Source organism: Lampris incognitus, chromosome 11, assembly GCF_029633865.1.
Source record: "Lampris incognitus isolate fLamInc1 chromosome 11, fLamInc1.hap2, whole genome shotgun sequence".
Lineage (NCBI taxonomy): Eukaryota > Metazoa > Chordata > Actinopteri > Lampriformes > Lampridae > Lampris > Lampris incognitus.
In genome coordinates, this window is record NC_079221.1 from 43,224,711 (window position 1) to 43,236,609 (window position 11,899).

The 11,899-nt window shown below is 44.3% G+C and overlaps 1 protein-coding gene across 1 annotated transcript in view; it reads right to left on the reverse strand.

Annotated features, from left to right (window-relative positions):
- Positions 1-11,899, reverse strand: part of lrp1bb (low density lipoprotein receptor-related protein 1Bb) — a 303,986-nt gene that overhangs the window by 209,272 nt on the left and 82,815 nt on the right. Inside the window, exons 8-10 of the mRNA XM_056288933.1 lie at positions 4,294-4,516; positions 755-947; positions 43-186 (exon numbers count right to left, since the gene is read on the reverse strand). Coding sequence (XP_056144908.1) covers positions 43-186; positions 755-947; positions 4,294-4,516 — 560 coding nt within the window. The remainder of the gene's footprint in view (positions 1-42; positions 187-754; positions 948-4,293; positions 4,517-11,899) is intronic.

An 11,899-nucleotide genomic window follows, 5' to 3' on the forward strand; every position in this document is an offset into this window, starting at 1 on the left:
TTTAAATGGGAAGTTAACAATCAGAGCAAAATATGTACTAACTTTTACAGGACTGTCCATCACTGCCGAGGCTATAGCCTGTCCGACAGCGGCAAGTTCTGGACTTGTAGCTGCCGCTCAGCAGGCAGATGTGGGAACATCCCCCAGGCTTCCCATAGACATCAGTCTCACACGCGTGACTTCTGACTGTAGATGAGATTGGAAAGGACAGGAAATCTGTTATTAACCAACCAAAACATCCTTGCTCAGAAGTACCGCAGACTGCGGCGTCGGATCTCCCGTCATGTGCCTGAAGCGGGCCGACACCTGCTTCCACAATGTTAAGCCGTATGCAAAATATTCTTCTTAAATTTTATTTCTGATTTTTCCCTTTTTCTCCCAATTTAGTGACCAATCGATCCCTATTTTAGTTCAAACACCCCCCCCTCGTACTGCATGCGTTCGCCAGCTGCATCTCTCCGGCCGGCAGTCTCGAAGGAGTCGCCTCGCCACTTTCGTGACAAAGCGACTCCAGGCCGAGCCACTGCTTTTTCCCCACACACAGAGACGCATTCATGTGACGAACACAAGCCGACTCCGGCCCCTCTCCCGAAGACAACGTTGCCAATTATTGCTGCTTCATCGAGTCCGGCCATTGTCAGTTCTGACGAGACCGAGGCGCGAACCCCGGTCCCCAGTGGGCAACTGCATCAACACAAAGCCGATGCTTAGACCGCTACACCACCGCGGAGCCCGTATGCAAAATATTCTTTACCTTTTGGCTGTGTGAGCTTGTGATAAACACGGATTCCTCTCGAGTTCACCAGGCTGGTGAGTGTCCTGGGCTCTGCTGTGATGTTGAACCTATGGATCCGCAGTAGTTCCACAGCGGTGGTCCCTTTGGAGGGGTCAGCGTGAGTAGCATACAGGTAGTCCTCAAACAGGGCTAATCCGTAAACGTATGACACCTGGAAAACAGAGGGATTTTTGATTTTGATATACTTTAATGATCCCCGTGAGGAAATTATGCTCTGCATTTAACCCATCCTAGCTGTGTAGCTAGGAGCAGTGGGCAGCCACCGTGCAGCATCTGCTAACCAACTCCAGTTCGTCTCGCCATGCCTCGGTCAGGGGCACAGACAGGAGTATTAACCCTAACACGCATGTCTTCTTGATGGTGGGGGAAACCGGAGCACCCGAAGAAAACCCACTGCAGACACGGGGAGAACATGCAAACTCCACACAGAGGACGACCTGGGATGACCCCAAGGTTGGACAACCCTGGGGTTCGAACCCAGGACCTTCTTGCTGTGAGGCGACAGCGCTAACTACTGCTCCACCATGCTGCCCAATATGCTTTATGTCACCTCTGGGTCCCCCAAAAAAAGAAGAAATAAGAAAACAGATCAAAACAAAACAAGATAAAGATCAGGACATTTATCTTGTCGTATGCTACCACCACTTGCATTGGAGGAGGGATTGCAGCGATTCACATTTGGCAGTGCACACGAGGTCAAGAGCTGGGCTTCACTCCTCTGGGATTTTTCTGGCCCTGACACCACAGCCTCCATGCTACATTTAACAGGCTGACACTCGCAAGCGTGAACAGCCAAGGTTGGATGAACTGTGTTCACAGAAAGCGAGCCTAAACCCACTGGGCCACACCTTAACACGAAGGCCATCATGACACAGGCGTCAAAAAAACAACACAGAAAATAAATAGATAAATAAACAAACAAATCAGCCAGTCAGCCATGCTGCACCACGGGATGAGGCCTGTGCACTCTGCACCAAAGCATCCTCATGCATACAAAAAAAAAAAAAAAAAACTTGAAACGTATGCCAGTAACTACTACATTATGGTATGTACTTATGTTCTTATGGTATGTACTTTATGAAGCCCTCTGTACATCGTTTTGGTTGGATTGTGTGTATAATCAGAATCAGAATAATTCCTTCATCCCTGAGGGAAAATTGGGTATATGCAATAAGGCATCCATCCATCCAACCATCCATTATCCAAACCCCTTATCCTGCTCTCAGGGTCATGAGAATGCTGGAGCCTACCCCAGCAGCCATTGGCCGGCAGGCTGGGAGACACCCTAGACAGGCCGCCAGGCCATCACAACAGGGCCCACACACACACACACACACACACACACACACACACATTCACACCTAGGGACAATTTAGTACGGCCAATTAAACTGACCTACATGTCTTTGGACTGTGCAAACTCCACACAGAGGACGACCCAGGACGACCCCCAATGTTGGACTACCCCAGGGGCTCGAACCCAGATATTTTCTATTATACATAATTAGCTCATGTAAAAATATGCATATGGCCACAGTAATGTAGACTCATTTCCCTCCAGTCAGTTTGTGATTAGAGCAGCTCACAAATGGAGTGTCTGTGTAGGTTGCATGGGCACTCCTGTCTGAATTGAAGCAGAGGGTGCTGTCCTGTATTGGTAGGGGATGAACTCAGTGGAGCTTCTCCTGTATAGAGAGGCAAGAAGCTTATGAAGCCGCCTTCATTACACCACCAACACCTGCGCACACAATTAAGTGCTTGAAAAGTGCCTTTTTCTTTTATTAGTGAAGGTGAATCACTGGTGTAAGATGCTTGAAAGGGGTCTTTTTATGAATAGTAATAATCTATAATTAGAGGCTTCAAAAGTGTACTACAGGCGAGAGACTAATGACTTGCCCATTTGTAGTCAACACAGCCCCACATATCCTGTGCCTCCTTCAATTTAATTAACTATGTATCTCCCGTCCAAAAGGCTGATTTTTTTTCCCCTTGTAAAAAATGAATGGTGAAACTTATCAACAAGCAATGAATGGGCCATCTGTCACACAGTGATAACAACACAATATCCGATATCAAAGGAAGTTTAAGAAAAAATCTTATGTAACCAACTTGTTCCTCATCTAAGGAAGTGAAGCGCCGGGCTGCGTTTATGCACGAGTCTGTGTCCAATGATGAGGCAAGCTCAATGTGAACTGCGCGAACAGCTAAACGAGTGAATATAACACCATATCTCTTTGTGAAGCTTCTTCCACGTTTCACCTCAAATGGTCCAAAATAGTCCACCCCAACTCTGGTGAAGGGTGGATCATCTGGCATCAACCGATCTCGTGGAAGATCAGCCATTGGCTGTGTTGGCACTAGGGATCCAAAATCTCTGCCGCAGTTCAGAGAGCATATGATTGCGGCCTCCATGTCCAGTTTCCTCATGGATCTGCCGCAGAACTACATCAACAACGGGAGAGTCTCTAGACAGAATGACGAGCTGCTTACAACTTTCTGGCATAGCCGCTCAACATAGCCTTCCACCAACTCGCAACAGACCGTCTTGAAACACGGGGTTCAGCTTATACAAGTGGCTACTGCGCTTCACTTTCTGTCCCTTGCATAGAGCTAAAATCTCATCAGAGAACTTCTCTTTCTGACAGAATTTGATCACGTGGAGCTCTGCTTCGTTGAGGTCTTCCACTGAAATGCATGTATGCTTGAAGCTTGCTTTAAAATGATCACTATCCCTTTGGATCAGCTGGACCTGTTGACCATCGGCTGCACGCAGCTCTTTACGTTTTCAACAGAGTCCCAAAAGTAAAGCTTTGAGCTTCAAGAACCAGGCCACACTTCGTCTCAGCTTCATCCACGATGAGAAATGGTTAATCAGTCTCTTGAATGGAGTCATATTTTCTTTCACCTTTATTGAATTTACATTGACTCTTTTGATCTCCGGATCATCTGAAGTGATTTCTGTATGACTCACTGGAATCCTTGGCCAGTACTCAACTGGACCGCAGAGGAAATCTGGACCGGACACCCAAGCTTTGTTCTTTATGAATTCTTCCACCCTTTGCCCTCTTAAGGCGCAGTTGGCTGGATTCTTATCAGTGGTGACATGTCTCCACTGTTCTACTTCAGAGCCTTTCAGAATAGCTGAAACTGTTCGCGACGAATGTACGGAAATGCGTGGTCTCATTCTGGAGATACCTGAGTACCACTGTACTGTCAGTCCAAAAGATCAACCCTGCAAGATCCAGTTGTAGCTCTCTTCTGAAAACACCATCCATTTTCACAGCTATGAAAGTATTTAAACTTATTATTCAAATTACTAATTAAAACATTAATTATTAACTATTAGGAGACATTTGGCTCCTACAGGTAGTGAAACAAGAATCACAGCCAAAAAAAATTCAAGTATCCCCCCCATGTAAGCATCCATAATGGCTCCTGGTGATTTTAAGCCCATGGAAGAGCCAAACAGCAGAGTACATGGTAGAGGCTAACACTCACCTGGCTCCCATGGATGACGGTGTGTCTGTTCTTGCCATTGTAATCCACCACGTCGATGTAATCCAGGTAGGTGTCCGCCCAGTACACCAGCTTCTTAACAAGGTCCAGCGCCACCGCAACGGGCTGCTCCGTCTTATAATCCACCAGCCGGGTCCGGTTGGTGCCATCCATGTTACACCGTTCCACCTTGGCCACGTTGCCATAGTCGGTGAAAAATAGCATCCTGGAGGTGGAGGAGGGGGAGGTGGATGGAGGGGGGGGGTAGAGGTGGAGGGGGGGGCGAGGAATTGGAGCATACCAGTAAGTATAAATGGGCTGTAGGATTCTGACAAGCTGGCTCCTTCAGAGCAGTTTTCTCATTCCTCTGCAATGGGTTTTTTTTCTGATGGTGCACCTTTAAAGTGGACACAGACTACAGCTGATGTTTTAAGATGTAGACAACGAGATGACATCCAGCAGTAGTTATCAGATAAAACTGTCAGTCTCTGCTTGTGCAGTCAGTACATACGGACATGTAAGATGTCGTATATGGTGCTGCCGTTGTATAGGACATAAAAAAACAAAAAAAAACAGTTTTTGTGTGTGAAAGAAGCAACACAATGGTGGCGGCTGGCAAGAAGATTAGCAGGCAGCAAGTATTACAGAACTGCAATCTTAACACATTTTGGAGACAACATTAGAAGAACACAAAGGATATTAAGTATATAAGAATCAAGTCTGGCAACTTAATACAACCCACATCAGAATTTCAAAATACATGCAGACACTGTTATTAAAGGGCACGGAAGCAATTTGAATAAAACAGTATTTGAATACATGATTTGGAAGAACTTGGCGAGTTTGTCTCGCCAGACGGCCTAAATCTTCGGGAAAAAGGCAAACAAATAAACTACTTCCCCTGACATTTCTTTTAAGAGCTCAGAATATATTCAGCTATTTTGCTCAGGTCTGCTGTGATGTGGAGGATGTGGTGGAGTCCAGCGGGTGCAGCAGCTACAGGTCCAGATACACACATCCAGCAGTTTTCCGTAATAACAAGCCCCAGCCAAAGAGCTGTGGGGGAGCCTACTTAATCCACAAAAGTCAAGGAAGGGAGCGATGTTGTGGCCTTTGAACCCCAGCACAGGCTGAGCTGGAAAAAAAAAAATTCCGCATCAGCAAGAAACCCAGCTCCCCGAACAAGTGCATCTCCACATGGCATACAAATGATGGCTTTCTGGGATTAGGAAGGTGCTGATGCTGTACTTTCACTTTCTCCAGATACGAGTCTACGTCGGACATTGGGAATGGAGATCTCGGATTGAATGAACCGCACAGCCTATGGAAAACCATGGTCCATCTGTGGGTCAGGAATATTTATTTGTCATTTCATTCCATGCACCCGCGCACATGAAATGAAGCAAAATATAATTTCCCTCAGCAGTGCAACACAAAGACAAAAACACATATGCAAACTATAAAAATACTACAAAAACTACAAAACACATATACATACACACACACACACACACACACATATATATATTTATATATATACGCATTGTCCAAGACAGCAAACGCAAGGATGACTGTCGGAACTGCCGGTCTGCATTGGCTAGCAGTTAGCTTAGCCTGCCCCGCTACCGCATCCTCTCAGACCACCCTCTGTGTTTCCTCCTCGGGTGCAGCTCCAGGCAAGGCTATGGTCCCTGGGCCCACCGGACACGGCAGACCAAGCTCTCCAAGCCAATCCAACGCCAGCTCTCCCAGCTCTCCCTGCATGGGCTAGCAGTTAGCTTAGCCTGCCCCGCTGTCAGATCGCCCTCGGTGTTTCCTCTTCGGGCACAGCTCCAGGCAGGGCCGTGGTCCCCGGGCCCACAGAAAGCAGCAGACCAAACTCTCACAGCCGATCCAGCACCAGCTCTCCCAGCCATCAAACGAAGATCCAAACTTCCACGCAGACGTGGACAAAGACAGTGCATGAACAGTACTGGGTGAGGCCACCACAAACGTAAGTTCACGCCGCCGTCTTCCAACGCCGGTACTGGGTGAGGCCGCCGCAAATGTGAATTCGCGCCGCCATCTTCCCACACCGGAAGCGGTCAACCTGAAGATTGAATACGTATTGCTTGCTAGTGCTGCAGGCCCAAAACCTTTGCTGGAATATCACAAGGTATCCCCGACTTTTCCATCCTTGCAGATAACTGTTCTGCTGTCTATGCAGTTCAACAATAATAACTTGAAGGTAAGTCAAACCTGAATGTTAGAGATCTGCCAGACACCAGCGCAATAGCAAAGAAATAAGATAGCAGTGATAGTCAGTGATAGGAAATAATTACCTTCAGTCAGTTTCTTTTTTCTCAAACAAACCTCTACTACTGGGATCAACGTAGTACCGATGCTGCCAAAGTAAGGTCACTGTCATCAAAACCTCTGAGCTGGTGAACATAAAAATGTGAGCTGTCGCTGATAGCAAACCAGTTTTCAAGATGAATTAATACACAATCTAACAATGTAAAAATAACAAAATAAAAACTGGTTAATCCCAACGAAAAATAACTCTTTTGAACAGTATGTTAATAAGACGGTCTTGTTTTAGTGAAGATTTTCCTTTAAATAATTGCATTTAAGCCATGTCTGGCAGGTTCATCTTCAGCAATAAAAACAGGGGAGAGAATTTAATAGAAAATAATAGTTTATGTGGCAGTTTCATGCTACAGACCTGCCACAGTTTGACCAAATCTGTGCAAGGCAGGATATGTTGTGAAGAGGGCTAGTGCCATTCTCGACTTGCCCCGGTCATCTGCCTGACGCCTTCTCTGTGCCATCTCCAAGACTAATCTCATCTAAGCCCAAATGATTAGTCCCTTAATCAATTAGTCGATTGACAGACAAACAATTAATTCAATATGGCTCACAGGAGGCTGAAATCTATCCCAGCAGGCACTGGGTGAAGGGTAGGGAGACACCCCAGACAGATCACCAGTCCATCACAGGACACACACGCGCACACACACACCTACAAGGAATTTACAGATTCCAAGTCGTCTAACATGCATGTCTCTGGGCTGTGGGGGGAAAGCCACACAAACCAGGAGAACATGCAAACTATACAGATGGTCTAGAATCAAACCCAGGAACCTCTAACAGTGCAGAAACAGTACAAGTGTAAATACCAAACATTTTCTTATTAGACTTTCACAAATGTTTCAAACATGCGCTTGCCTTTCTTCGAGTGGTATTGTTATAAAAATTAATACTTGATTTTATTTCCAACAGTTCAAACGAAGAGGAGAGTCATAGTGAAAATATAGTTAGGAAGACAACTATAATGACAAATAACAACTCATGCAAATGAATGAAAATAAAGCGCTCATTCAGCAAAAACAAGCCTCCGGGAGTCTTTTCAAAGCATCATGGACAATTTCTTGAACGTCGCCACTGAAATTATTTTCGTCTTTCCCAATCCCATAATTTTTTATGCAAATGCGCTAACATCACATCGGCAAAGCTACACAGGCAAATGATTCACCAAGTGACCAATTCGCCTAGAGAACAGGGAGCACTTTGGGTGTCAAGATAAAGTGTTATATAAATATAATCACTACCATTATTATTATTATTATTATTATTATTATAGTCTTGGCCAAAGGCATTGTGGGATTGCAGACAGTGTGAAGCTGGTCTCTGATGAGAGAAGAGGAGAGGGTGGAAAGTTAAACTGCTTTAACTGTGTGCGGTGGTCACGTCACGAGAGCCAATCACACTCGTCCAAATAAGGCAATAAAAGGGGTGTCATTTATCCCAAGTGCCATTAATGTATCCAAATGAGTGACTTTATTGTATTGCACTATTGGCTTCCTCACTAGTATTATATAGTAATGCATATCTATATGAAATATGACATGCTAATGTGTTTGTTTGTCCTCAATTGTAAACAACATCAGCACACCAATTTTCTTTTACGGGCTGATAAAGTTTTAATTTGAACTGTGCAATATGAGGGGGATGATTAACAGCTCTTCTTTTTATTTGTTCCACGACACTTTTTTGAAGGCTTGTGTTTGGTATCAAAAGACTCACAGAGGCTCAATTTCAGGTTAGAGGGAATTTGCATTTTAAAATTTCTACAAGCATTTTAACCTTTTCCTGAACTCTGCTTCAAAATCTTTTCATGAATTATCCTATAATAGCTTGAATTCTAGCACATATATGTCCCCTTAAAAACCCATCCATCCATTATCCAAACTGCTTATCCTGCTCTCGGGGTCGCGGGATGCTGGAGCCTATCCCAGCAGTCACTGGGTGGCAGGCGGGAAGACACCCTAGACAGGCCGCCAGTCCATCACAGGGCCGCCCACACACACACACACACACACACTCACACACACCCCCAGGGACAATTTAGTATGGCCGATTCACCTGACCGGCACGGCTTTTGACTGTGGGAGGAAACCGGAGCACCTGGAGGAAACCCACGCAGACATGGGGAGAACATGCAAACTCCACACAGAGGATGACCTGGGACGACCCCCAAGGCTGGACTACCCAGGGCTCAAACCCAGGACATTCTTGCTGTGAGGCAACCGCGCTAACCACTGCGCCACGGTGCCGCCTTCCTCTAAACAATTGCTCATCCAATCATACTTTTTGCTGGATAACTTCTGCGTGTTGAAACACTAACAGTTTACTACACTGTACATCTGTGGTCTGTACCAATTAATCTGGAGTGCAGCAAACACAGATAAACTTGACATACCTACCAATTTCTTACATCCCTCTAGGCTTAATTAAATTTGCCCAGCAGTATTGAAAAATGTATCTTGTCGAGTCATCTAGCACACACTAAACTGGACTGATGGATCGAGCTGATAACAATTTCAAGTCAGCAGTTAAGCAAACCTTACTCTCTATGAGCGTTTTTATGAAATCGAAAAAGGAACGGGTCTGTCCATCACAAAGCCTTTCATTGGTCAAGTTATGAAACCGAATTCATTATTCGGGGGATAGGGTGAGAAGAAACTACAAATAAATAAATAAATGGACTGCTATGTGAGAAAATACTCGGTAAACACGGTGCCTCATGCTGTGCTGCTATCCCACACCTATCCAATTTCTGTTGTTTTCACTCCACTGCTCCAGGCTGACAGACCTCGCTCAGCCTCCTCTCCTCAGAAACACTCGTATCCATGTCTCACCAATTAGGAGGAAAGAAAAGCCTTGAAAAATGCTGCTGTCTGATATAGCCAACCCAGCTAATGGCTACCACACCCAGCTCCCCTATAGGCCTGCACACCCTCACCATCATCCTGCACTCGGACGTGCAGGCTGGCTTGAGTGTGTGCAGTGTGCACTGTCAACCCGCTTTATGAGTCAGGGTAACATCCATGTCTGTCCAGCAGATTTGAGTGATATCATCGACGTGAAACGGACATAATTTTGTTAAATTCACCTGCAAGGAACACTGATAAAAAAAGCCTTATTCATCAGTCTAATCATATACTATATGTGTGTGTGTGTTGGCCCTGTGATGGCCTGTCCAGGGTGTCTCCCCGCCTGCCACCCAATGACTGCTGGGATGGGTTCCAGCAGCCCCGCGACCCTGAGAGCAGGATAAGCGGTTTGGATAATGGATATATATATATACATATATAGATATATAGATATATATGGGTATGTGTGTGTGTGTGACATAATGGATATGTATATATCTCAATATAGATGTAGGAAAACATTTTAATATGCTATACGCTACATATAAACATATATATGTATATATATATGTATATATATATGTATATATATATATATATATATATGTGTGTGTGTGTGTGTGTGTGTGTGTGTATATATATATATATATATGTGTGTGTGTGTGTGTGTGTATATACAGTGCTGCTTGAAAGTATGTGAACCCCTTGAGCAGTTTAGATGTTTCTGTTGTTTTACCATGATTTTCTTATTTTATCATCACCAGTTTTTATGTATGAAATGTCAGATATATGTTTATCAATTGCATGTACTCGTTTAGTGGGACTTGTTTAAGTGGCCCAAAAACTACATGAAACATGGAATTAGTGTATGTGCAAAAGTAAGTGAACCCCCAGCTGCATTGGTTAAGTCAAGCAGGTAACAGACTGTGGTGAAACACATTTGGGTGCTTAATTAATCATTTAGGTAGACCAATGAAATGAGACATCCTTGGGAAAGGGTTTGGCCTGCACTAATTAAAAGAGAGAGGAAACCAACCAAACCACTGTGGTCCCATACAAATCAACAATGCCGAGAGCAAAGGAGATATCCGAGGACATGAAGAAGAGGGTAGTGACAGCCCATCAGTCTGGGGAGGGCTATAAGACCATCTCCAAAAGATTCCAGCTCCATCCATCCACTGTAAGATGAAAAATTTACAAATGGAGGGCCTTCAAAATGACAGCAACTCTGCCTAGAAGTGGACGCCCATCAAAACTATCACCTAGAAGCACCAGAAAAATAATAAATCAGGTAAAGGCCAACCCACACATCACCTCTAGAGAGTTGCAGACCTCTCTGGTAGCATCTGGGACAAATGTGCATGCGTCTACAATCAGACGAAAATTGAATAGCCATGACATTCATGGGAGGGTTGCTAGAGGGAAGCCTCTGCTCTCAAAAAAGAACAAAGCTGCCCATTTCAACTTTGCCAGAGAGCACTTGGACAAACCAGAGACCTTCTGGAAGTCCATTCTCTGAACAGACGAGTCCAAAATATAATTATTTGGTCACAATCAAAACCAACATGTTTGGAGAAAAGCCAACACTGCATATGAAGTAAAGAACCTCCTCCCAACAGTGAAGCATGGTGGTGGAAATGTGAAGGTCTGGGGCTGCTTTTCTGCTTCTGGACCTGGACGACTCCATATTATCCAAGGAACCGTGGATTCTCCGGCATATCAACAAATCCTTGACCAGAATCTCCTGCCATCAGTCAGGGAGTTGAAGCTGGGATGAAAATGGATTATGCAACAAGACAATTACCCAAAGCATTCCAGCAAAACTACGAAGGAATGGCTTCAGAGGATTCGTACTCTGGATTTGCCCAGTCAAAGTCCGGATCTTAATCCAATTGGAATGTTGTGGCGAGACCTGAAGAAGTTGGCACATACCAGATGTCCCTCCAACCTCTCTCAACCGGCTGAGTTCTGCAAGGAGGAGGGGCAAAAATCCTCATAAGCAGATGCGAGAGACTGGTTAGTGGTTACTGAAGATGTTTGGTTGAAGTAATGGCCTCAAAAGGAGGAGCCACAAGCTACTAATACAAGGGTTCACATACTTTTGCACATGTTAAATTTTCAGTTTTTGTGAAATAAACCACCTTCGTTGAATTAAATAATGAAAATATATCTCTTTTTGTGTGTGTGTCCATTATTTGGAAAGTGTGCTTTACAAATTGGGATTTGGATGTATGTGTAATAAGCTTATTTTAATGTTTTTTACAAAAACAGTGACCATGTCTGGAGGGTTCAAAAACTTTCAAGCAGCACTGTATATATATATATATATATATATATATATATATATATATATATATATATATATATATATATATATATATATATATATATATATACTGACACTGCCCGAGGAG